Here is a 26305-nt window from a genome sequence, read left to right on the forward strand (position 1 = left end):
GCAGGGCAGCCAGGAAAGAGGCCGGGTCACCCCCTCCGCCGTCTGCTGACTTCGAAGGGCTGGGCCGGCGCGCGGCGCGGGTGTTGGAGGTGGGGTCGCCCTCTCCCACGTGGCCAGGTTTCCAGGCGGGGTCCTGGGACGAGCCGCTTGGAGATCCTAGATCAGCAGGTGGTTGGGAGAGAGCGCCCGGCCCTGGGCCCCCCGCCCCTGTGCGCAGGGCAGAGACGCGCAGACCCGCTCGCACTCGGCTCCGCTCCCCTGGAGCAGCCCCCGCTGCGGCTGCGGTGGGTGGGAAAGGGCCGGCGCGCTGGTCCCCAGCCGCCTCCCTCCACCCGGAGCCCCTCTCCTCCAAGGGTTGGCTGCCAACCCTCAGCTCCCCTTCGACCCGGTGCGAGCGGCGTTCTCACCATCCACCTCCCCTCTCCGCTCCCCTCCGCTCGGTCCTTCTCCTTCTCCTCTAAGCTTCGCGGTCCGCAAGCACCCTTGCAAATAACTCCTAGCCCACCCACACCGTCTCGTCCGCACTTTCCGAGAGCCAGACTTGGATATATTGCAACTCACTTTAGGGCGGGGGGTACCAGTCGAACTGGCTCTGCCTTCAGCTTCAAAATGATTCTCCGCCTTTTCTGGAGGGGGGCTGGAGCTGTGGGGTGGGGGGATTTTTCCAGGGATGGACTTGTTTTCAGCACCTCTTCCTCCATCAGCCACCAATCGTGCACCCTAGAAAGGGGTGTGGCCACTAGCCTGTCCAGGGTGTGACTCTATCTCCTGGTGGGGTGTGTAGGAGCTTTTTGGAAAGGGGCTGGGGAGGGAGCGCTGGGCAGCAGGCCCACCTCTAGGCTGGGCTGTGCGGGAGGGAGGACTGAGGTGCTGACTTTTCAGACCCTGGAGGAGTTCAGCTGAAAGAGCATCTCTCCAACCTCTGCCTTCAGTCATTCAGTCATCCATTCATAAACCCTAGCTGATGTGACAGTGTAGCAGGCAGCCTTCATGCGACAGCGGCCTTGTGGGGGAGGGCTACCACTCTCTTTCATTTGCACCTGAGGAAAGCCAGGCTTAGGGCCCCACAGCCTCTTGCCCCAGCCCCTGGGCGGCAGAATCAGGATGTGAGTCTTATCTCCAGACTCCAGTCCCAGCCTGGGCAGTCGTCCTCCAGGTTGGCCCGGCAGGGATGTGACTTCAGGGAAGCTGCTTGGACCAAGCACTCCCTACCTTTGGGTCACTTATGTGTTCTCAGCACCCAGCCCAGAGCCGGGCATAGTCACAGTCACAGTCACAGTCACAGTCCTGGTGTGAGAACGGCTATTGGAAAGAACCCATGTCATTTCTTGAACAGATCACTGGAAGACCTTGGTTCAAGGACCTCTACCTGTCCACGCCGCCTCCCATGCTGAAATACTGGCGAGTTCTACCTCTCCCTAATGCCCCTACCATACCGCCCATGCCAGCAGGGTCTGACCCCACCTTTTATCGAAGTGTGAGGGGGAGAAGCCACATGCCTTCACATTGACCACTCCTGTGACCACAGGGGAGGGAGTGGGGAGATGGGGGGGTGCACTTGAGGAAGATGTACCGGGACATTCACTTGGGCTGGAGGGAAGACGTTTCAGGAAGCTCACAGCAGGGAAAAGAGGAACTAGAGGCCCAGGCTCAAGAATTTCCACCCAGTTTAAGGGTCCTTTGACGCCTCACCCAGTTCTTCCCCAGTGGACATAGCTCTTGCCATTGTATGTTTTTATTCCTTGATTTATTTCACCTGGTCCCCAGTACCTCTCTGTGCCTGGCCTGTCCAAGCGTCAGAGATTCCGCAGCCCCATCCTGGGGAGAGTGTGGTTGAGAGGGGTTGGGTTGATGGGCAGGGTGTAGGGAACCACCTTCTCGCAGCTCAGGCTCCACAGCCCCCACTCCCACCCCCTCCACCCTGGGCATCTCTGGGGCACTGAGGTGAGGATCAAAGGCAGATGGGAGAAAGGGTCTCCTCATTGACTGAGGAGAGACCAGCAGCTTGAGTTATTGTTGATGATGATGATGAAGGAAAGGAGAAGGGGCAGAGAATATTCAGGAGCCGGTGGAGAGGAGGGAAATTCAAGAAGAGGAAGTTGCTTCTCCCAGCTGAAGGCACTGAAGTCACTACACCTGGCCAGCATTTATGGAAGGTAGTCCCTTCATGGAGGTCTGTCATGCTGTGGTTGGGGAGCTGATCCCTGTTGCCTGTGCAGAGCACAGCAAAGATAGAGCCTTGGATAGGGATAGGGAGAGACAGGAGACCGGGCTGCATGCCTGGCCCTGTGACTTTTTACCATGGGACTCGATGAGTTCTTTTTCCAGTGGGGCCTCAGCTTTCCCAGCTGAGATGGACTCGGCTGCTTTGGAAGACTTTGGTTTCCCAACATCCACTGGGGTGCCTTCTGGGTGCCTGGCCCTCTGCTCCCACTCTCAAGAGGGGAAATAGACCAGGGTCACTCAGAGTGATTGGGCTGTGACGGAGGGAAACCCTGGGCCTGGGAAGCACAGTGAAGTCAGGGGGGCTTCCAAGAGGAAGTGCCATCTCCACTGATCCTAGAAGGGACACTATTTCTAGCTTGTCTTTTGCTCACTAAACCAGGCGACAGGCCATGTGGAGAGGGTATCTCGGTAGAGGTCAAACAACTCTACCTGGAGGGTGTGGGTGTGGAGGGAAGAGCGATGTTTTCTATGTGGCCACACCTGGGTCTCCTTGCTCCAAACCTTGCTCTATCCACGGGAGATGGGACTTTGATGTGGCTTCCTAGGGAAAGCCTAGGGAATTGCTTTTACATTAAATTGAAGCCATTAACATTTATTAAGCACCTACGGGTCTGGTGCTAGGCACTAGAGCAGGGGCCACATTCACAAGACTTAAGATGGCTTAATAATTGTTTTGTGAAAAGGAAGACTTCAACCCTGCCTGAAGGGTGGCAAGAGAGAGGCCGGCGGAAGAGAATGAGGAGCGCATGTGGGTAGGAGATTTTTTGAACTGGGCCTTTAATGGTGGGGAGTTTGATAGGCAGAGAGAAGCAGGGAGGGCTCTCGGGAACACAGGGCAAGGCTTGAAGACAGGAATGTGTTTCGCTTGTTCAGGGAGCAGTGAGAAAATGGGGGGAAGAGAGAAGTCAGATCATGAAAAGCCTTGAGTGGTGGAGTTAGACACCAGGGGTCTCAGGGCTGGGCTCAGCTGAGACGTCGCCTCCTCTGACCCCCAGGGGGCAGGTTGTTTGTGCCTGTCCCTTTTGAGCCTCTCTTCTCCAGCGATCAGGAGCCCCCTCAGGCTCCCCCATCTGATTCACTGCTGCTCAGAGCCTGTCCCTGAGGAACTGCCAGGAGTTTTGTTATTTGGAAAAGAATCTTGTCTAGCTCCTCTATCGGGCTTCTGAGCTCTAGAGCCCCAGGGCCAGGCCATGGGAGGGAGAGTCCCTGTCCGTGGTTCTTGTGAGCCAGTGGTTCACTTCTGTAGCCGGGTTAGAGCAAGGGACTGGGGCGTCTTGGTCATAGTCAGGGTCTTGGACGCCGAATTCCAGAGACCAGTCAGTAGATTGAACAGGGAACAAAGCTGAGCTGCAGTCCAGAAAGAAAGGCCGGGCAGGAGCCTGAAACAAGGAACCCTGTGGGGGCATCTGGTGACACTTTGCTCTGGGCCCCAGCCCATGCCAGTGGAATCCATTTCTGAGAGCCTTGGCTAGGAGAGTGCAAAAGGTCCCATTCCACACTGTTCCCAGCTGCTCTGGGGTATGCGGGGCCTGGTTTATGCACGGTTTGGGTCTTCTACCCCCAGAGGGCACTGAGATGGGGTCAGCAGGTGGGACGGGAAGGCCGGGCAGGGGCAGCTTCTCAGCCTTTGCTTCAGCATTCCTCAGCCCCTCGAGCCCCTGGTTTCAGCCTCTCCAGGGTCCTGCTCACGGTGGACAGGCTGCTGCGGGCTCCTGGGGGAGAGAGCAGGGACGAGGACGGCCTCAGTGGACCAGTCCCCACGGAGTTTTCAGGGTCAGAGGAGCTCAAAGGGACCCAAGGCCAGGGTGCTCAGTGACTCCAGGGCAGAGCTGGGAGAGAATGGGAAGAGGGGAGCATCCCAGGGGACAGTTTCAGGCCAGTTTAAAGTGACACTGGGGTCAGGATGGCTTTCAGGAGGATAGCAGCATGGGCTGGGGGTAGAGGCATGACCCTGAACCCACTGCTCAGCTTGAGCTGTGGCTGCAGCACTTCCTGGCTGTGTGTCACTTAATCTCCTTGTGCCTCAGTCGCCCCATATGTAAAATGAAACTAATAGTAGTGCTGCCCTCATGTGGCTGTTGTGAGACTTAAAAGAGTTAACTAATATATGCACAGCGCCTGGAACGGTGTCTGGAATGGGCCTTTTGCTAAGCATCAGGTGTCCTACCACTGGTGGCAGAGACTCTGCTGGATCCATCATTGAGAAACTCCTGCCCTGGAATTTTCCAGGTGTTGGGCAGAGGAACAAGGAGATTCCCAGTTTGGGGTTTGAGCTTTAAACTAGGCTGGTTAAAGCTAGTACCCAAAGCCAGTACCCATGGATGCCTCTTTAAACTGGGCTGAAACTATCCCCTGGCATGCCCCCCTCTCCCTAGCTATCCCAGCTCTGCCCTAGGGTCACTGAGCACCCCAACCTTGGGTCCCTTTGAGTTCCTCTGAGCCTGGGGGAGATAGATGAGAGAGGGGCATGGGAAAATAAACTGAGGCATGGGAAAAAGGGGAGGGAGGGTAAGGGGCAGGGAGGTGCCTTCATCTCAGTGTCCATGCTGGGGCAGACAGCAGCCCTCAGGACAAGCAAGAGGAGACGAGTTCAGCTCGGAGCAGCAAGGGTCTGGCTGCACACGTGGGGGAGCTGCCCAGCAGTACCGGCTCCCTGTGCTGGGGAAGCCCCTTTGCCATGCCACCCAAGGCTCCCGGGCCTCATGGAGCTGCTCAGTCCGGGAGGGAAGATGAAACATGGACTCGGGAATTTCTGGAACTTACCTTCCTTGTTGCCATTGGTGCTGGATCTTCCTTCCCCATGGTCTGGCCCTGGATGGGGATGGATTCTTAGGCTGCCTGCAGGATGAGACCGCCCCAAGCCCCCTGGTTACTGAGCCATTCCCCAAACCAAGGATAGGTTGGGAAGGGAAGTCCTTCTTGCTGTCTAGTCTCCATCCCTGATGTTGTCTTTGCTCCATTGCATTCCTTTAGGTCTCACATGATCTGGGCTGATTTGGGCAGGGGCAGAAGAACTGGGCCCTTGAAGGAGAAAATGGCAGATCTTTTAGGGAGGTGAGGCCCTGGGGAGAACTGGGGAAACGAAAAGCCCCACAGGCTTGGTGGAGATGGCAGCCTGTATGTGGGAAGCCGAGATGAGCTATGCAGAGGCTGTGGGGTCTTAGGGGAAATAGAGGGTATTTTATGGGGGTTCAGAGATGAAGAGGGAGTTATTTAGAGATGTTGGAGGCTTTGGGGACATGTAAAATCTCTCAGGGGAGATGGACTTCCCAGCTGGTTCAGCCACCTTTGCTGCGGGCAGCAGGCTGGATTCTGCTGCGCGGTAGTCATGGCAACACCTGCACAACACACACACAGCAGCTGTAACACAGACAGCTAGAGCGTTCTCACACATGGGCTCAGCCCAGCCGCACAGTGGGTCACAGACGAACACACAAAGGGTCTGGAACAGTCCCTGGCAGAGGGGTCTGGGGTTAGGGAGAGGCCTCACCCGTGGTAGGCAGGATGTGTTCCAGGTTGAACCGAGCCTTCAGGAAGGGGTAGGCCAAGAGGAGGAACCCTGAGAAGAGACACAGGGGTTCTGTGATGGGGAGGCCTGGTGAGTGGGTGGGCTGGGAGCCTGAGGGTGGATATGGGTGCATGGGAGGAGCACAAGTGTGCGGGCTTGGGACTGTGAGTGTAAATATGAGCCCGTAGGTGTGTGCATCTGGGTTGGGGGCAGTGCCTGTCTAGGGAAGGGGCTATAGACTGGGAAGGCCTCAGCCGCCTGGCTCCGCCATGCCGAGGTGAAGAGCAGGTTGCTGGAATGAGCCTGGCTGATACCACCACTGCCTCTCTGCTGTCCCCACCCTCCCCCAGGGCCCCTAGGGTCAGACTGGGCACTCATCCTTGGCATGATCCTCCCCACCCAGACCTGGGGAGCAGGAGCAGCAGAGCCAGTCCTGCCCTGCCCACCCCAACTCCATCCCCCGACAAGCATCTGTGCCAGAACCCAAAGGTGTAGATGCCCAAAGCCCCCTATCCTGGTGCTTCTGCTCCTGCTTTTGGCCTGCGAGTGGGGTGGGGTGGGGCGAGGGATGACACTCAGCCTCACTGCAGGGCTATCAGTGGGCCTGGCCCACACAGATGGACACCGCTGCTGTGGAGGCAAATGGAAGGAAGAGGAAACACTTTTTCTGAGCTAGAGCTTGTCTTGGCTCAGATAGTCCTCAGGAACTCTGTCCTTTTACCTGCTGCCATCAATCCCTTGTTCTGCCCAGATAGGCTGATGAATCCCACCACAAATCCAAGAGCCTAGAACTTGGGGCTGGAGGTCCAGGGGCCATGGGCTTCTCAGAGATGCAGGCAGGAGGGAGGTGCTGAGTAGCCAGAAAGGAGTGGGACAGCCAGCTCCCCCTCCTGTCTCCTCCCCATGGCTGGATGGAGCCCCAGCGCATTCCTCCTCTCCGTCCTGTGCCCCTGATGGCTGCCTTGCTCACACCTCTAGCTTCCATTCTCCCCAACCAATTCCTGCTGCCCCAGCCCTTCCCTGTTCCTTGTTCATCTGACCATGCTCCTGCACCCCTTCCAGAATCTCCTCTCCCTATCCCAGCCCAGCCCCTGCTCACCCAGACTAGCAGCACCAATAAAGACACCACCCATGGCAGCTGCAGCTCTGGATACGGAGATGCCGATGATGATGCTGCCGGCCACTAGGCCGAGAGCCACACAGGCCAGCTGCAGGCAGCGGAAGTCTCTGCTGCTGATAGGGATGTCCATGCAGGCCCACCGGGGCACTGCCTCCAGCCGGTGCAGTCTGGCTCCAGAAAAGTCCTGGAAGTTTCTGGGCTCTTGGATGTCCCGTGTTGGTGCTCCAACTTCAGGGTGGGAGTTTCTAGGCTGTAAGATTCTGGGCAGGGAACCCTGGGATTTATCTGCAGTCCTATCCCACTGTTCCACTAGGTGACCTCCAGTCCCACCTTGACCTGGGATCTTTACCAGGTCACCCAGTTTACTCTTCTTCTCTTAAATCCCTCTGAAACAGAAGCCCACCCTTGGGATTCCTGCCTGACTACATTTCTGCTTTGGCCACCAGAGTTCTAGGGAGCTGGGCCTGTTCCATGGGATCCTTCTCGGCCGGCCTCCACCCAGAAGAGTTCCAGCTCCCCTGCCCAGGACATCTGGCCCCAGCTTCCTAGAGCCACTCATTGTCACTGAGCCTCAGCCTATGAAAATTTAAAGCAATGAGAGGCGGGGTGAAGGGGGAGTTGGTCCAGGGGACATGGGATCCTCAGAGGTGGAGGCAGCAGGGAGGTGCTGAGTTATTCATGAGGTTGCAATGTGAGTGGCTGTCTGGGTCCCTGGGGCCCAGTGCGCAGTTGGCCCAGGTTCCACTGCCAGTTCCTGAGGAGAAGAATGAGCTGGTGGCTTTCCATGTCGTTCAGAAGCAAGGGATGTGAGGAGACTCCTGGTCACGTGCTCAGGGCCCACTCTGCTGTGCTCTGCCCTTTGTCCTGGAGGCACACCTGGGGCCTCTGAGACAGGAACTGTGCCTGGGATAGGAAGTGGGCAGGGAGAGGCATCCCTCCAAGACCGCTGTCTGTTCCTGCCCATCCCATCCCCATCCTGCCCACCTCTGGGCTCCAGGCAGGGCTGACAGCCTAGTTTGATGCTTGACCTCAGGGAACTCCCTTGTCCTCGGGTGGACATGGTACCCACCCCCCTATTAGTGGCCAGTGGGATGGAGAGTTAACCCTTCTAGCCATCTTGGGAATCCCTGATTGGGAGTGACGGGGAAGAGCAGTTGTGGCGCTGGTAGGGGCAGGAGGAAAATACCTAAGGGGTAGGGTAGGGAAGAGGGCTTGGTAGGGGCTGGGTGCTGGGAGGCCGGGAGGTGAGGCCGTGAGTGGGAGGCTGGGTCATGGTTGATGCCTTCCCACCCGCTGAACTGAGCACCTGCGCCTAGCCTGTCCGAGCTACTTGCAGGATACCCTAACCCAAGGCTGGGCAGTGGTCATCAACCCAGCCCTGAGCCCTGCCCCGGGCCCTAGTTCCAGCTTTCATCATTCATTGCGTTATATGACCCTTTATGTACTGGGGCCTCCCCAGTCCCAGAATATGGCCTCGGCCTGGCCTTGCACGTGGGCACAGTTCCTAGGGTCCCATAATCTTGCTCAGAGTCCCGTCACCTTCCCTGCCAGTCACTGGCCTCCCTGGCCTCTCTTGGATGCCCCCTCTCTGTACCACATCTGCAGTCTCACTTCGCCAGCTCAAGTTCTTGTTCCTCCACCTGTCTCCATGACTGCCCTGTTCTTGTTCTACCTCCTCTGTACACTGAAGACCCCTGGAGGGCAGCTTCTGGGAGTGAGCTCCCCAGAATGCTGTGGCTGGGAGGGACCTGAGCTAGGCTTCTGCACATGAGGACAGAGTTTGGGGAGAGGACTTGGACCTGCATGACACCTCCGGTCATCAAAGAGCAGGGCTGTGGACACAAGGGAGCTGCCGTCTCTAACCAGAGGCCTTCCTTGTGTGTGGAGAAGAGGGCCTGAGAAGGCCCAGGGCCCCCTGAGTGGAGCTGCAGCTCACGATGAGTCTGTAGAGAGGGGTGACTGCGGCGCACAGATGGGCCCTGGACTGTGTTCCTGGCCCCCACACAGGGGAAGCCCCTGGAACCGGGCATTCCCCAGCCACAGCGCTGCTGCCAGCATCCGCTGTGCCTCCTGCCCGGATGAGATCTGATTATTCCTCTAATTAGGCATCAAATCATAGCCCATGTCTCTGTCACACATAATTGATCCCCCACTGACTTAGTTTTAGAAGGAGCCACCAAAATAATTGTCCATGAAATGTGTTCCTGGCTCCTCTCAAAGTCTAAGACTGAGGGCGACTCTCTCACACCCTCACCAAGGCAGAAGCTCCTGGGGCCGTTTTCCACCTTGCACTATGGGGCTCCGGCCAGCCGTTCCATCTCTCTGAGCCCAAGTCCTCGTCTGGTGACGGGGATGGGGGTGGTAGAGGCGCCTGTGCACTGTTTCGGATCCCAGAAAACACTCTGGCCTCAAAGGAGAGGCACGTTAAGCCTTCATCAGTTCCGAGATCACAGGACCAGGGCTGCCCCAGCTCTTCATAAAACAGGTGGGGAAACCGAGACATCAAGGAACAGAGGAATTGCCCTGGAGTCCTCGTGGAACCTACGGGCCCAGGATTCTGCCCCACTGGGAAGTACTCTGGGCTGTCTCTGCCCCTGAATTTCTTTCTTTCTTTCTTTTTTTTTTAGACGAAGTTTTGCTCTTGCTGCCCGGGCTTGAGGGCAATGGCGTGAACTCAGCTCACTGCAACCTCTGTCTTCTGGGTTCAAGCGATTCTCCTGCCTCAGCCTTCTGAATAGCTGGGATTACAGGCATGCACCACCACACCCAGCTAATTTTGTATTTTTAGTAGAGATGGGCTTTCACCATGTTTGTTAGTCTGGTCTTGAACTCTTGACCTCGTGATCTGCCTGCCTTGGCCTCCCAAAGTGCTGGGATTACAGGCATGAGCCACCGTGCCCAGCCTCTGCCCCTGCATTTCAACACTGTCTTAGTTGAGGTGAGAGGAATTGGCAGCCCCACCTTCAGCGGGAGACATTGTGTTCAAAGATCAGTCAAGGGGCCAGGTATGGTGGGATTACAATCCCAGCACTTTGAGAGGCTGAGGCAGGAGAATTGCTTGAGGTCAGGAGTTCAAGACCAGCCTGGGAAACATGGTGAAACTCTGTCTCTACAAAAACAAAAATCAGCTGAGCACAGTGGAGTGTGCTTGTAGTCCCAGCTACTTGGGAGGCTGAGGTGGAAAGATCACTTGAGGCGGAGGTTACAGTGAGCTGAGATCACACCATTGCAATCCACCCTGGACAATGGGAGTAAAACCCTGTCTCAAGAAAAAAAAAAAAAAAGGAAAGGAAATCAGTCCAGGCCTGCCTCTTTCCCTCAGGGCCAGGAGTGCGCCATTAAAGGAAACAGTTGTGATGTAGAGAGGGAGGCCTGCCAATTCTTTTCTCAATTTGGGCTATATCATCTCTGAAAAAGAAAATGTATGCGTGTCCTTGAGTGATGTGCTCACAGCAATAGGCAAATGAGTTCAGGAACCTCTCTGTGAGCCATGCTGAGAAGGAGGCCCAAGGCACCAGGGCCCCATCGCCCCACCAACCCCCGACGCCTCCCAAGCATCAGAGTCTCCCCGCTGAACCTGGGTCCTCTTGGAGGCCACAGTTTCAGGCGTGGTAAGGCCACGAGCACATTGCTGAACTCCATCCCATGTCTCTTCTCTTTGTCTCCTGCCGAGGCAAGGGCTAGAGAGCGTCTGCCCATGCTCCTTCCTTCTCAGAGCACTAAGTCCAAGTGTGGCGTGGGGGTGGGGAGGAAGAGTGGGCGAAAAGGCCCCAGCTTGGTTTGGTTCTGTTTATTTTCCTGGAGGGGTGAGAACCCTGGAAAAGAGTGTGATTAATTCACCAGTCCCCCGGGGGACGGGTAGCTTTCTTGGACCGTTTGGAAGCTGAAGTCAGGGAAGCAGCTTCCAAGGCAACTGCTACCATGGCAACAAGAGTGCCAGCCTTGGGGGGACCTTGCTCCTTGGCCCCCACCAGACCTGAAGCAGCTGGAGCAGCTGGCATGGGACCAAGGCACCTCTGCTCATGGAGCTGGGTCTGGGAGGGGCAGTTGGCCAGGACGAGGAGGGTCCCCCAGAGCCCAGGCAGTTGTAACACAGAGGGACAAAGACTGGATGGTCCCTGTGTCCAGAGGCCCTCAGACAGGAGTCCTTAGGGTCCAACTGAACCAGATCTGGGGCTGAGGCTTGCTCCCTGGGTTTGAGGAGAGGGGCCTGAGGTTTGAGACGCTCCAACTGGCTGGGACCAGCTGTCTCCTTCTAGGGCCCTGCCCACGCGTGAGCTTTGGAGCTGGGGAGCTGGCTTCCACCATTGCAGATCCCATGCCTGGAAGGGGCTCCATGGTCTCAGAGCCTCCTCAGTTAATCTGCTGGATCTGCCTCTGCCCAGCAGAGCCAGGACTTCCAAAGTCACCAGTGAACAGTGGCAGAGGCAGGACTGGAACCCTGGGTCCCGCTCCCAACTTCAGGCTCTTCCCCTTGTGCCACAGCTGCCCCTCTGGGCCAGGGACTGCATTCTGGAGGGGCAGAGCAGCCTGTCCACAGGAGGATCCCACCAAGGGACAGAGGCGTGGCTCATCTTAAGATGCCTGGACCTATCTCCACAGCACACAGTGCTTCTGCAGAGCGCTCCCAGAGCCAAGGACCAGGGAGGGCTCGTCTTGAGCACTTGGACTGTGAGTTGTGTGATTCTGCCCTGGTAGACAATAGTAAATACAGGAATCCCTGATCATCCCTAGGGGACACGTTCTAAGATCCCCCGGTGGATGTCTCAAACTGTGGACAGTACCAAACTCTACATATACTACGATTTTTCCTATACACACTTACCTGTGATGATAAAGTTTAATTTATAAATTAGGTATAGTAGGCCAGGCGTGGTGGCTCCTAGCTGTAATCTCAGCACTTTGGGAGGCCAAAGGCGGGCAGATCACCTGAGGTCAGGGGTTCAAGACCAGCCTGACCAATATGAAGAAACCCCATCTCTACTAAAAATACAAAAATTAGCCAGGTGTGGTGGCCCATGCCTGTAATCCCAGCTACTTGGGAGGCTGAGATAGGAGGATCGCTTGAACCCGGGAGGTGGAGGTTGCATTGAGGCAAGATTGTGCCATTGCACTCCAGCCTGGGCAACAAGAGTGAAACGTCTCAAAATGAATAAATGAATAAGATATAGTAACAGATTAGAACAAAATAGAACAATTGTAACAATATGTTGTAATAAAAGTTCCATGGATGTGGTCTCTCAAATATCCTATTGTGTTGTACTCACCTATTTTGAGCACAGGTAACTGAAATTATGGTATTAAGTGAAACTGGATCAATGGGGACTACTGGATTAACTAAAACTATAATAGCTAACATTTTTGGAGCACTTCCTATGTGGGCCTGGAACTGCTCTCAATACTTTGCAATTATTAATTTGTAACTTTCACAACAGTACTATGAAGTAAGCACTATCATCCCCATTTACAGTTGATGAAATTGACTCTCAGAGATTAAGTAACTGGCCCAAGCCCCAGAGCTAGTAAGTGGCAGAGCTGGGATTTGAATGCAGGCAGCATAGCGCTGGGTCCCAAGCCTTCCTGGAGGGAATCCAGTTCCACCATTCCTGGCTGTATAGCCCTAGGCAAGCTATTTTTCCTTTCTCTCCTTGATTTTGCATGTCAAGTGGGATAAAATAATAGTACCTACCTCATAGGACTGCTGAGAATGAGATGCTAATGCCTCTAAACTTCTTAGAAAGTAACTGTCACTAAAAATAAAAAATAAAAAAATAAAAGTACTTGTTACTTAGTAAGCGCATGACAATGCTGGCAAAACCTAGGCCAACCGTGGTGTTTAAGCAGAGCCATGCAGGATGAGAGGGGCCTTGCCAGGTGGGCCAGGCTGGGGAGGTGGGCTGGGAGAGGGCACAGCTTGAGCCAAGGCACAGAGCCTGAGAGTCTGCGAGAGGTGCAGCAGGACAGGGTGTGGAGAGTGCTTGACCCAGGAAGCCCCCTTGGAGTCATATTCCTGTTGGGTCTTCCACTAGGCTGGGTTAAGTTCAGGGACAGAACTCACATCCTGGTTCTGGGTCCCCAGGGGCTGGGAGTCTGTGGGCCAAAAGGATCAGATTTTGCAGGTCTGTTTTCCTCACCAAGAACACTTCAGGTAGATGAAAAAGTGGGCTGGGCGCGGTGGCTCACACCCGTAATCCCAGCACTTTGGGAGGCGGAGGTGGGTGGATGACCAGGTCAGGAGTTCAAGACCAGCCTGGCCAAGATGGTGAAACCTCATCTCTACTAAAAATACAATTAGCCAGGCACAGTGACAGTTGCCTGTAATCCCAGCTACTCGGGAGGCTGGGGCAGAAGAATCCCTTGAACCTGGGAGGTGGAGGTGGCAGAGAGCCAAGATTGTGCCACTGCATTCCAGCCTGGGCAACAGAGCAATACTCCATCTCAAAAAAAAAAAAAAAATGTGAGGGTGTCACGGTTACCGTAAAGGGAAGACTGTCAACAAAGAGTATGTATCATCAACAGGGAGGCAATCATGGCATAGGACTGCTGGGAGCCTGGCCCATTACTTGTCCCAAGTGAAGAGCCCCTAATCCCATCTCCCCTCTCTGCCTTCCCGACGGAAAGCAGCTGTCATCAGCACCCAGCCTACTGCCCAGACACTCAGACCTCCCTCTTGCCACCTCCTTGGGAACTTATAAAGGTCCTTTTCACCCCAGTCCTCTCCTGGCTGGCTCTGAGGATCACCTGGTACAATGGACACCAAAATCCTTTGCATGATGTACATGAGGGCTGTGGATGGGATGCACCATTTTTCTTTGTTGTCAACTCTGGCAGGATGAGCATAGTCCTGGGCATGTGATACGCCCTTGATAAAGGCTTAGTAATGCTTTAGACAGAGGAAATTTGTTCACTGCTGTGGGCTGCTGGGTGCAGGGAACATCTATTAAAGCGCATTCTGAAGTCTCCTGTGTCATGGTCCCTGACACCACCTCTACCACCTGGGGAGCCCCTAAAAAGCAAAGGCTGTTTCTTGCTCATTTCTGGGTCCTGGCACAGAAGAAGCAATTGATAAATGTTTGACCAATTTCATTTCCTCACCTAGACAAAAAAAAAAAAAAAAAAAAAGCAATGTCTCCTTCACCTTGTTTTTTGGGTCAAATGTGGTTTTTATTTAGGGGTCTTGATAAGAGATATCTTCTCCCTACCTGGCTGGACTTACCCCCAGTTTAGAAGGGCAGGCTCCTTCTCAGGTCTGCAGGTAAAAAAAGGACCACCAAATAAGCCACAGCTAGAATTTAAGTTTTATTAAAACAAGCACAAGGTATAAAAGCACCGTGGTGGTGAATAAACATCTGCCTGACACATGCAAATCTATTTTCTCTATGTAACTCAATAGCTCAGCTTATCTGAGTGGCTGTACCTTCACACGCTCTGGCAGCAGCAGGCACCACATCACTCAAACCAGGGCAGTGAGGCTGTCCCCCGTGTGGCTTCACCTCAGGCACAGAGCTCCACCTAACTGCCCAGATCTGTGCCACCCACACAAGGACCTGGGGACACAGCAGCAGACACTGACACCGTCTCTAAGTTCATCATAGGAACAGCTTTAAAATCAGTTAAAACCATAGAGAACGGCTGATTAAAACCCAAATGCATGGACATTCCAGAAAGAAGAGCAAGCTGTTACTCTCCTTGGGAAGTCCATGGGCTTGGAGCGGGAGTCTAAAGTCCCATCTTTGCTGGAACAGCCTGGTTAAAAAAACCAAACGTTTTTTTTTTTTTTTTTTTTTTTTTTTTTTTTTTTTTTAAAGAAATAATACTGACTTTAGCAGCAACAACAAACAAAGGGGATGATAAATGAGGGACACATTTTGGTCACGGCAAAGAAAGATTATGTGCTTCTCCGTGCTGCAGACTGGAAGACTGATCTGATTTCCTGAATGAGAAAGGCTCCTGGACCTTCCCTGAATTGAGGGGATGGCTTTGCTCAGCCAAGGGAGAAGACGGGCAAAGAGGACATCCGGAGGACAGAGGAAGGTGGAAGGACCGCCAGAGGAGGGTGACAGAGCAGAGGGAAGAGGCACGTGTCGGCAGCCTCTGTCAACGGATGCTTCCTGCTTCTCCCTGCAGGCTGCAGCCCCAGCCATTGCTACGGTGGTGAGAGCAGGCTGGATCCCAGATCTGCAAGCAGGTGAGCTGGCGGAGCCCAGCACAGAGAGGTTCCTGCTGCAGGCGATTATGCAAAGTGACAAGTGATTGCTTTCCTTTTCAAAGACAACCCCTTTGGAAAAAGCTTTCTCCTCCAGGACCCAGGGGAAATGGGGGTTGGTGGGAACTTCAGGGCCTTTATAGATGGAAAAAGCCCGAATGGAGCCACAGAGCAGACTCTGTCGCCTGCTCTGCAGACTTAAACCACACAGGTTTTGAGGGGGACAATCCCTGGCCAGGCCTAGGGCCTGTAAGGCGTGACCGGAGCATTTCAGAGTGCTATGGGTGGGCTTCCGTCTCCACCACGGCCTGCCTGGGCCAGGGCCCGCCTCCGGGCCAGGCGTGACTTGCAGGGAGGGGAAAGCTTCATGGAGCAGAGGCCATCAGCCAGTGCCTCTGGCTCCTCTGCTAGTTCGTTCTCGTTCTCTTCATGCTGAGATAGCTGGCGGTTAAGGGCAATGGCCTCAGCTGCGAAGAGCGTCAGGTCCATTGTGCTGCTGTTCCTGCAGGGTTGGGGAAGGCACAGAAAAGAGGGTGACAGGGCTCTGGGGTCAGCCAGGCCAGCTCCGGGACACTCCCACTCGCTGCTGTGGCTCTACACTCCCACAGATCTTCCTGAGCTGGGCTGGGCTGCTCTCGCCAAAATAGTTGTTACATAGGTTTGGAATCTTGCTTGAGTAGGGACTGCAATTTGAGTCCCAAGTACCATCCCTGGATTGACAGCAAGGGCAAGCTCCCCCTTCTCCTCAGAGCGCCCTCCTCTGAGCTCCCACAACTCTACATACAGGCAGAGACCGGGCACATTCAATGCACCTGTCCCTCCCCTCTCCCAGCCCGGGTGGGGAGCTCCCAGAGCAAGGCCTGTGTTGCTTACGCCATGTCCCCAGCACCCAGCCCAGGACCAGCATGGACAGGCACTTTGGGTTTGCAGAATAATCTTCTAAGGTGGGTCTGAGGTTTGGTGCATAAAGGCATCTGGAGGCTTCTCTAGAGAGTCAGGTAGGAACCCCAATTGGGCAACAGCAAATGGGTCACACAAATTGAGACTATGGAGGTGTATGACTTCCTTGTGTAGCTACTAAAAGCTGGTCATGAGGCTAGTGCCAAAAGGGTTTCCCACGCAGCTTAGCCCTGGCTGTTTGGGAACAGGGCAGTCTAACTGTAAGGGCTTAACAGCCGGGGGCTGCTGTGTGGCCTTTAGCAACTTAACTTGATCTCTATTCTCACCTCTCTCATCTAGAACCTCTCTCTTAAAACTCATTGTGAAGAGTATGGATATAATTATATGCAGCCCTTCGCATCACATTGACATGTGGTAAGGATTTACTACTTCTTCTGAGACAGTCTCGCTCTGTCACCAGGCTGGAGTGCAGTGGCACCATCTCGACTCATGGCAACCTCTGCCTCCTGGGTTCAAGCGATTCTCCTGCCTCAACCTCCTGAGTAGCTGGCATTACAGGCACCTGCTGCCATGCCTGGCTCTGGTAAGGACTTAATCTGGTGACCACTATTATCATCGTCCATCTAGTACTGTATGTCACTCCCACTGCCTTCTGGTGTCCTTCACTCCTGCTCCTTTCACCAAATGCAGGGGCAGAGGGAAGCCTCATGTAAATAACTCACAGATAAGGTCTGTCTTTGGGCTGTAAGTTATAGTTCAATGGGTAAAACAGGCTTTTTTTTTTTCCTGCCAACAGTGCTGGAGAAGCCTTAAAGTACTGGAGGGCAGAGGAGACAATCTAGGTGAAGGAAGGGGTGGGAGACAGATCCAGAGTAGAGGAAAAGAGTGAGGAGGGGAAATGGGCAGGGAGCCCCTTTGGAGAAGGCTACTTGAGCCTAGAGATGGACTCCCTGGGCCCCACCTCCACCCCCATGGTGGCTGAGAGCTTGAGGGAGAGCGGGGCATGGGGGTGGTCAGAGCATTTACCTCTGGAGGACTTGCGGCGTGGGGAGTCCCTTTTCTGGAGCTTGCTAGAATGGGAAGGACAGATGTGTAGGTAAAGCGCTGCTCCCTCCTTCCAAGAGCTGCCCCACCCAAGCCAGCAGTGGGTAGGTTACTAAGGCTGCTGGCCCAGCACAGGGTCAGGCCTTCCAAGCAGAGAGCAAGAAAGGTATAATCTGCAGTCACAGCCCCCAACACAGCTGCTTCTGTATGGAAAGCCCCTCTTTTCTTTTGCCTGGCAAAGTCCTAATCATCCTCGAGGACCCAGCTCTAAGGTCACTTCCCCTGTAATGCGCATTTCCCCTTCCCTGCCTGCCACCTTCCTGCCTCAGTCTCAGGCCCAGGTTGGGGTGGGTGGGGTGTCCTGCTCCCTTTGTGCCCCCTAGCACTTTTTTTTTTTTTTTTTTTTTTGAGACGGAGTTTCACTCTTGTTACCCAGGCTGGAGTGCAATGGCGCGATCTTGGCTCACCGCAACCTCCGCCTCCTGGGTTCAGGCAATTCTCCTGCCTCAGCCTCCTGAGTAGCTGGGATTATAGGCACGCGCCACCATGCCCAGCTAATTTTTTTGTATTTTTAGTAGAGACGGGGTTTCACCATGTTGACCAGGTTGGTCTCCATCTCTTGACCTCGTGATCCACCTGCCTCAGCCTCCCAAAGTGCTGGGATTACAGGCTTGAGCCACAGCGCCCAGACACTTTTTTTTTTTTTTTTTTTTTTTAAAGAGACGGGGTTTCACCGTGTTGGTCAGGTTGGTCTCGAACTCCTGACCTTGTGATCTACCCGCCTTGGACTCCCAAAGTGCTGGGATTACAGGAGGCCACCATGCCCGGCTGCCCCTAACACTTTTTAGAAGCCTTTGTCATGCTGTAACTTAGCCCCTTGTCTACTTCTCTCCACTAGAGCAGAGACAGGGACTGGGTCTCACTTCTCCCTCTGGTGTGTGGTAGGTGCTCACTTATGGGTCTGGAAATGAGCCACTTAGACACTTGAACTGGGTCCCTGTCTGTAACACAGGCTGGCAATGCTTGCCTCCTTCCACTCGTAGGGTCACTGAGACCGGACAGGGCCTGGCACACCAAAGAGACCGGTAAGTCACGGGAACATCTAGCAGACCCCTTGGAGGGCAGAGGTCAGGTATTGAGTAGCTAAGGAGGATTTTAAAAAATGTTTTCTAGTGAAGACGTGAATTCTAAGCTTAGGGAAAAATACCACCATTTGCCTCTCAGTCCAGCTGTACGCAGACTCCCAGGCCATGAGGAGAACCTATGTGTTGCAACTCGGCCATACAACAATCAGCATAGCAAGGCCTTGCTGGCTTCTGGGTGCTCTCAGCTAACGCTGCTTCTACGTAAAGGAATGATACTACAGACTGCAAATGATGACAGCAGGATGCTTAAAGGGCTGGGTGCATGCACCAAATCCCCAGATGACTCTGCTGGGGCTTAGTCTGTGGCCAAGGTTAGAGCCAAGTCTATGGTCTATAAGGGGCTCAGTCTGGGGTGATAGGCGGAGTCAATTTGTTCTACACACACAGGGATGGATGGTGTCCTCTTCAGCTATATCAGCCACAAGGCTGGTGATCAGTACTCGCTGGCATGACAGCTTCCTTGTGGCCATGCCACAGGCCTGGAGTGGTGGAAAGCACCCCTCCCTGGAGTCACTCACCCCCTGCACCCATGGGTGCTGCAGAACTTGGGCGGCGCTGAGTCTCTGCTTCGCATCTCGCACCAGGAGCTTGGAGATGAGGTCTTTGGCCTCACTGGAGATGTGTGCCCAGTCCTTGTCAGGAAACTCATACTTGCCTTCCTGGATGCTTTCAAACAGCTTGTCCTAGGTACAAAAGATTCCTCCTGAGGCCACACTGCCAGAGATGGGCAGGATGTGCCTGTCATTGTTTTGATCAACTGGCCTCAATTGACTTCAGGTATAGGTGCAGCTCATGGCCTGGGGATGCCACAGACTGGGGCCTCTTCCCAGACCCACCCCACACTGTCCCCTAGATGATCAAACTATACAGAATGCCCTTGGCAGGCTGGGATGGCTATGCTGTTGGTGGGCTGGATGGGTGATGAGTGGAGATCGCCTATAAAATGAAGCCCAAATTCCTTGGCCCTTCCTAGAAGGCTCTGACCACATCTTTGCCTGTGCTGTTCCTTCTACTTGTAATTCTTGTCCCTCTTCCTCAGGGCAGGACGTACCCTTCAAGCGTCATTCAGCTAACAAGCCTGCCCTTAACTCCCAGCTGGGTGGAATGTCTGATTATCTCTATTTTACCTTGTGGCCGCCCTGACAGGAGAGGGAGAGGGCACTATGAGCCCCCATTCAGATCAGGAATGCTCTCCCAGCCCAGTCCTGCTTGACATCCCACAGCCACACTGACCCCCAGTGGGGTCTACGTAGTGCTCCCTGGGGCCGCCTACTCACCTGGCACACCCTGCAGACCTCGCCCCTGTCCCAGCCACAGTCGGCCCCGCAGTGACCCACGAAGGGCGGGTAGCCGCTCAGCATGATGTAGAGGACCACACCCAGGCTCCACAGATCACAGCGCTTGTCATAGAACGTGGCCTGGTCTGTGAACACCTCCACCACCTCAGGGGCCATGTATTCTGCAGAGCCGCACTGTGGGGGCCCGGGGTCAGGGAGGGGGAGATGGAAGAGAACAGAGAGGCTTAGACACAGCAGAAGGAATGGCAGAGAGCAGACTGTGACGGGACTGGGGCAGGAGACTGGAAGGATGGGATACAGAGCAGTAAGTAATTAGGTAGGCCAGCCAATGAGCCGCCTGATGCCACCAAGGCACCTGTAGACTGAGCCCCATCATCCCCCCATCCACGGGACCAGTTCCAGGTTACCTTCTTATCCCTTCAGTTCCTCCTCCAGGAGGCCAAGACCCTTAGCCAAGAAGTTCCAGAAATCTCTCCCTCCCTCAGCTCCCTATAAACAGAGCTTTCATGTACAGATACTTAAATGCACTAAGAATATGGCTCTGGGAGGGAGATCCAGTTCCACACAGCAAGATTTCTTAAAGTGAATCTTGTCAAGCTCTCCTGCTAGCTCAGAGCAGGAAGTGTAAGAGTTTAGAATTAAGAGACCATCAAAGCTAGAAAAGCTCTTAGAATGAATCCAGCCTCCCCACCCCTCCCATTTATAGCTGGCAAACGCAAGGCCAAGAATGGGGCAGGAATTTGTTTGAGCACATCAATGGCAGACCTAGGACCAGAATCCGGATTCCTTTCTCCCACCCTTGTGTAGAAAATGGCTGATAGGAATAAAACACATTCTTTTTGCTCCCTTCTTCATTATTTCAGGCTCACCAAGAAACAATCCCTGCACACCCTGCAAAACTAATTTGACTGAAAGATGGTAAGCGTTCTCAAGAAAGGACATTTTCTTTGTTACTGGCAATTAGAGTTAATGACTTGAAAACAAGGTAGTCCAATGTGTTAAAAGCTAATAAAGAAACATTCCTGATAATTTGTTTAGAATAAGATACAACACAGGCATATTTAAGGGCATGTCTCAAAAGGGTTATTAGGAAAATTGTCTTGTGAAGCATACAAATCTCAAAAGAATCATAATAATTATAATCTATTAGGTGTGTACAAGAGATTTCTGAGGAAGAAGCAGCTCCCAGCAGCACCGTCTGGTCATGAAATGTGAAATCAGAGAAGCAAACAGGGTAACTTGGCTAGGCGATCCCATGTGCATAGCCTGAGACCTGACAGTTCCCACCACAGAGAGACTATCCTGTCCAGTCGGAGAGGACAGCTCCCCATCCCCCATCACAAGGGGGCTGCGCTGTGACTTCAGCAGTGGGAATAGGGCTTACAGAACTACCCATAGGCTCATGCTCAAAAGGGCTGGCCTGGGAGTAGGGTCCGTTTTCACCTGGGTCAGGAGTCAGAGTTCAGCCTGTGCTTACAGATATAATTTGTCTCTTCATTAGAAGAGAGGACTGGCCGGGCGCGGTGGCTCACGCCTGTAATTCCAGCACTTTGAGAGGCTGAGGCGGGTGGATCACAAGGTCAAGAGATCGAGACCATCCTGGTCAACATGGTGAAACCCTGTCTCTACTAAAAACACAAAAAATTAGCTGGGCATGGTGGCGCGTGCCTGTAATCCCAGCTACTCAGGAGGCTGAGGCAGGAGAATTGCCTGAACCCAGGAGGTGGAGGTTGCGGTGAGCCAAGATCGCGCCACTGCACTTCAGCCTGGGTAACGAGAGCGAAACTGTGTTTCAAAAAAAAAAAAAAAAAAAAAAAAGAGAGGACCACCCCAAACTAAAAGTCCAAATATCAGTTTCCTTAGCAACTAAGGGGTCAGGGGAGGCTTGGGAGACACCAATACAGAGCAGCGAGCGAAATGACCCACTCAGGCAGCAGGAAGTGCTATAGATCCACTTTGTTTTCTATCCTCAGCTCTCTGTTCTGGACCTCTCAGCTTTGGGTCAGGGAAACCTTCCAAACACTTAGGAGCCCAGAGGAAGCATACATACTGGGGTGGTCAGCTCTGGTGTGGTTATGGGGGTGCAGGAGTTGTTCAGTTTCACCCCACTGCCCAAGTCAAAGTCACAGATTTTCACTGGAGACACCTGAAAAGGAAAACAGAAGCCAGGGTCACAGATGTAAGAAGCTAGGAGCCAGGCAATGGCTATACGGGTGCATGGCCGTGTGGCTGTCACACACAGCTGGTTTTATCTACCAGGTCGTGTCTGCTCTCCAGAGGTTAACAAGAAGTCTCCTGAGGGTTCTTCCCAAATGTCTTATTCCCTGTTCTCTCTTATATCCCAACTAAGGGAAAAATGGGTGGACTATTTGGTGTCAGATTATTGTGAACTCGGACTAAAGTGAGTATGGAACTCTTGCTGGCAAATGATGGTAAAGGCTGCAGCATAGCAGCTAGGGAAGCTCCTATGTACTCCTGAGAGACAGACTCCTTGCTGCCCATTTGGTGGAGGGCAAAGGAGCTTGAAGTGAAACTCCTGACCGCCTCAGGTGGCTCAGTGTGACCAACTTGTCTTGGGTGGCTTGCTTGGGACTTGAGCAGTTGAAACACGGGAAGTCCTGTGTTCCAGGAAACCCCTCAGTCCTGGGAAAACTGGGATGCTTGGTCACCAACGGTGGCATCAACACAGCAAGTCTACCAGAACTGGATGCTGTGCCTGAGACCACAGGCAGGTGCCTCATCTGTGGAGCCAACCAGGAGGGCAGTTTGGGTGCACACAGGAGAATGGCCTACATGGCGCGTAAGCAACATGGTGAATGAATTAAAATGCTGGTTCTGTGAGACCCATGTCCTCGTCTGGAAGCTGGGCAGGCCCTTCAACTTCTTTCTCTCCTTCCTTCCTTCCTCCCTCCCCTTTTCTCTATTTTTCTTTTTTTTTTTCATTTAGCCTCTTTCTCATCAGTGGTAAAATATAAAGCATAAAATATGAGATTTTAGCCATTTTTAAGTAGACAGTTTAGTGGCATTAATTAAAAACATTCACACCATTGTGCAGCCATCACCACAATCTGTTTCTAAAACTTTTCCATCATTCCAAACAGAAACTCTGCATGCATTAAACACTAACTCCCACTCTTTTTTCCCCCTAGCCCTGGGTAACCTCCAATCTGATTTCATTAATTAATAAAGACAGAAAGTCTTTCTTAATTTGCCCATTCCAGATATTTCATATAAGTAGATTTACACAGTAGTTGTCCTTTTACATCTGGCTTATTTCACTTAGCATAATGTTTTCAAGGTTCATTCACGTTGCAGCGTGTATCAGAACTTCATTCTGTTTTATGGCTGACTAGTATTCCATTGAATGTATGCACCACATTTTGTTTATCTGTTCAGCTGCTGATGGCCACTTGAGTTGTTTCTACCTTTTGGCTATTGTGAATAATGCTGTAATGAATACTGGTATACAAGTATCTGTTTTCAGTTGTTTTGGGTAATACCTAGGAGTGGAATTGCTGGGTCATATGGTAATTCTGTGTTTAGCCTTTGAGGAATTGCCAAACTTTTCCACCGAAGCTGCACCATTATACAATCTCACCAGCAATGTATGAGGGTTACAATTTTCCATATCCTCAACAATTTATTATTTTCCACCTTTTAAATTACCGCCTTCCCAGCACTATGTAGTGGTATCTCACTGTGGTTTTGCTTTACATTTCCCTGATGACTAAGGATGTTGAGCATCTTTTCATGTACCTATTGGACATTTGTGTAACTTTTTGGAGAAATGTCTGTTCAAGTCCCGTGTCCATTTTTAAATTGTTTTTTTTTTTTTTGTTATAGAGTTTTAGAAATTCTTTATATATTTTAGATAGTAAACCTTGATCAGATATATGATCTGCAAATATTTTCTCACATTCTGTAGATTGTATTTTCACTTTCTTGATAGAAAATGTCCTTTGAAACTTAACCTCTTTTTAAGAGACAGGGGTCTCACTATATCACCCAGGATGTCCTCAAACTCCAGGCTCAAACAATTCTCCCACCTCAGTCTCCTGAGTAGCTGGGACTATCAGCATGCAACCACTGTGACCAGCTTATTTTTAAATTTTTTTGTGGAGATGGGGTCTCGCTTTGTTGCCCAGGCTGTTCTTAAACTCCTGGCCTCAAGTGATCTTCCTGCCTCAGCCTCCCAAAGTACTGGGATTACAGGTGTGAGCCACTGCCCGGCCCCAGTTATTCCTCCCCTTTCTCTTTCCCACTTTTACCTTTCCTCTTCCCACTTTCTTGTTCTGAGACAGCCTGCTGCCCAGGCTGGAGTGCAGCGGTGTGATCATGGCTCATTGGCTATACATGTTTCCTAACTTGAGTTTCAGTTTCCTCGTCCATAAAATGAAGGTAATAATAGTAGCTACCTCATGATATTTTATAAATACTAAATAAATGTAAGTGCCTGGTACAATGTAAGCACTCAAGAAATGTCCACTGTAATTATTAGTAATAATCATAATAAATTACAAAGGCCTATACCAGAACCAGTGACAGGAGGTGACAAGATCTTATTTGAGCAAATCCATCATTATTCCCCATAAAAGAGTTGTGAATAGCAGACTGACTCATTCTTCTTTTTTTTTTTTTTTTTTTTTTTTCTGAAATGGAGTGTCGCTCTGGTTACCCAGGCTGGAGTGCAATGGCGCGATCTTGGCTCACCGCAACCTCTGCCTACTGGGTTCAGGTGATTCTCCTGCCTCCCTCCTGAGTAGCTGGGATTACAGGCACGCGCCACCATGCCCAGCTAATATTTGTATTTTTAGTAGAGACGGGGTTTCACTATGTTGACCAGGATGGTCTCGATCTCTTGACCTCGTGATCCACCCGCCTCGGCCTCCCAAAGTGCTGGGATTACAGGCGTGAGCCACCGCGCCCGGCTTCAGACTGACTCATTCATTCACAGCCACCCTTTATTTACAAGGCACGGCTTCATCCAGACCACAATATATACGTTCTTGCATACACACATGTGCATATACACAGAGCTGTGAACATGGGCCCTAACACCACCAGGCCCTAAATCTATCCTAATAAACACAGAATTTGTCAAATTCATAACTTCCAATTACTAGATTAAGAGATCTGCTTCATATAAGATTAAATTGTTTGGCTGGGCGTGGTGGCTCACACCTGTAATTCCAGCACTTTGGGAAGCCAAGGCAGATGTATTGCTGGAACTCAGGAGACCAGCCTGGCCAACATGGTAAAACCCCCAACTCTACTAAAAATACAAAAATTAGCTGGGTATGGTGGCACATGCCTGCTGTCTCAGCTACTTGGGAGGCTTAGGCAGGAGGACCACTTGAGCCTGGGAGGTCGAGGCTGCAGTGAGCTGTGATCATGCCACTGCACTCCAGCCTGGGTGGCAAAGTGAGACCCTGTCTCAAAAAAAAAAAAGTTATTTACAACTTTTATCAACTGCTGTAAAGGGATGTGCACTGGACTAGAAAATATTAATGTTTTGTGTAGGTCTCATATATTTTCCAAACTCTCAGGCTTATACCATGATTAAGAGCAAAGAAAGGCTGGGCGCGATGGCTCACACCTGTAATCCCAGCACTTCGGGAGGCCAAGGCGGACGGACCAAGGTCAGGAGTTCAAGACCAGCCTGACCAACATGGTGAAACTCCATCTCTCCTAAAGATACATACAAAAATTAGCCAGGCGTAGTGGTGCGTGCCTGAAATCCTAGCCACTCAGGAGGCTGAGACAGGAGAATCGCTTGAACCCAGGAGGTGGAGGTTACAGTGAGCCGAGATCACGCCACTGCACTCCAGCCTGGGTGACAGAGCAAGACTCCATTCTAAAAAAAAAAAAAAAGCAGTGAAGGGACAAGGATGGGCAGAAACATCACAGAGTAAATGTGACATTCTCACATGTCCCAGATGACCAGTTCAAGTTGGTGCCTGAGGCCAAGGGAACTGCTAACAATCCATCCTGAAAGCAAGGGTGGCTTCCTTGGTAAATATAAACTATAACATTCCAAATCGGGTCTGAAGTACCTTTTCTGGAGATTCACACAATATATTTTCTGGCTTCAGATCACGATGAGCAATGCCTGACATGACAAAGAGCAAAAAAGTGGTTAACATATGCACATAATTATCAAACATTCCACACACAATTAATTTTTTCCAAATGCTGTTGTTCGCAGATTAATTCCCAATTACGGTACATTAAAAAATCAACGAGCTGCAGGAGGCAGAAGTAACCAGAGACACAAACCAAAAGCACACTTGATTCTGCAAGTTCCTTTGAAGCGGAGGCTTTCGAAATCTGGCAGGGATAAGAAGGGCTAAATGAATCCCAGCCAGCCTACCCCTCAGCAGCACAGTGAACACCAAGAAGGCCTAATGCAGAGCAGAGCAGAGAGCTCTGCAAATGGCAATGCTTGGAACAGGAATGCAGAAATAATTAGTGCCTTGTTTAAGAGATCTCAGGGGGCTTGACTGCTCTACCTCATTTCTTCTTATGTGGCCGATTAAAAAAAAATTCCTTCAGTGTGACTCTCTGAATGTTCAGAGGAGCAAGTGCTAGTTACCAAATGTCCCAAAGTGACCGATCCCCATCTCACCTGCTTTGCAAGTCCAAGGCAGCCCTGCCAGCAGCAGAGCAAAGACTGCTTTGGCCCCAGGATGCTGTTATTTTTGTTACTTATTTATTTTTAAAAATAGAGATGGGGTTTCACTATAGCTCAGGCTGTTCTTGAAATCCTGGTCTCAAGAAATCCCCCCACCTTGGCCTTCCTAAGCATGGGGATTACAGGTGTGAACCACCATGCCCAGCCCACAGAAGGTTGCTGTTTTT

General features: G+C 52.2%; 2 protein-coding genes across 12 annotated transcripts in view; both read right to left on the minus strand.

Moving 5' to 3' along the window:
• Positions 1 to 1728: 1728 nt before the first annotated feature.
• On the minus strand, positions 1729 to 14039 carry KNCN (kinocilin). 2 transcript variants are annotated; one of them, XM_039474225.2, is made up of 4 exons: positions 6834 to 14039; positions 5717 to 5785; positions 4990 to 5064; positions 1729 to 3938 (listed from the first exon to the last, which is right to left on the minus strand). In XM_039474225.2, exons 1-4 carry the CDS (start codon positions 6982 to 6984, stop codon positions 3859 to 3861), a joined length of 375 nt encoding a protein of 124 aa, XP_039330159.1. In that variant the 5' UTR covers positions 6985 to 14039; the 3' UTR covers positions 1729 to 3858. The 2 variants fall into 2 exon arrangements, with proteins under 2 accessions (XP_039330159.1, XP_003936929.1); XM_003936880.2 differs by lacking the exon at positions 5717 to 5785 and having other exon boundaries at positions 1734 to 3938.
• Positions 14040 to 14129: 90 nt separating this feature from the next.
• MKNK1 (MAPK interacting serine/threonine kinase 1) overlaps positions 14130 to 26305 on the minus strand; it is a 42764-nt gene continuing 30588 nt past the window's right edge. For 6 of the 10 annotated variants that reach the window (XM_074380757.1, XM_074380755.1, XM_074380759.1 and 3 more), the window contains 6 exons: positions 25501 to 25556; positions 21498 to 21593; positions 19427 to 19621; positions 18668 to 18832; positions 16987 to 17030; positions 14130 to 15562 (listed from right to left, as the gene is read on the minus strand). In XM_074380757.1, coding sequence (XP_074236858.1) covers positions 15331 to 15562; positions 16987 to 17030; positions 18668 to 18832; positions 19427 to 19621; positions 21498 to 21593; positions 25501 to 25556 — 788 coding nt within the window. In that variant the 3' untranslated portion in view covers positions 14130 to 15330. The remainder of the gene's footprint in view (positions 15563 to 16986; positions 17031 to 18667; positions 18833 to 19426; positions 19622 to 21497; positions 21594 to 25500; positions 25557 to 26305) is intronic. The other 4 variants (XM_074380761.1, XM_074380760.1, XM_010347385.3 and 1 more) reach the window with 2 other exon arrangements.

The sequence above is a fragment of the Saimiri boliviensis genome, chromosome 11 (assembly GCF_048565385.1).
Source record: "Saimiri boliviensis isolate mSaiBol1 chromosome 11, mSaiBol1.pri, whole genome shotgun sequence".
NCBI classification, from domain to species: domain Eukaryota; kingdom Metazoa; phylum Chordata; class Mammalia; order Primates; family Cebidae; genus Saimiri; species Saimiri boliviensis.

Coding starts and splice junctions, on each gene's coding strand:
- KNCN (XM_039474225.2), bottom strand. CDS start 6,984: ATGGACATCCCTATCAGCAGCAGAGACTTCCGCTGCCTGCAGCTGGCC. Junction 5,786..6,833: donor TATTGGTGCTGCTAGTCTGG/GTGAGCAGGGGC, acceptor GTCTCTTCTCAG/GGTTCCTCCTCTTGGCCTAC. Junction 3,939..4,989: donor CACCAATGGCAACAAGGAAG/GTAAGTTCCAGA, acceptor TCTCTCCCCCAG/GAGCCCGCAGCAGCCTGTCC.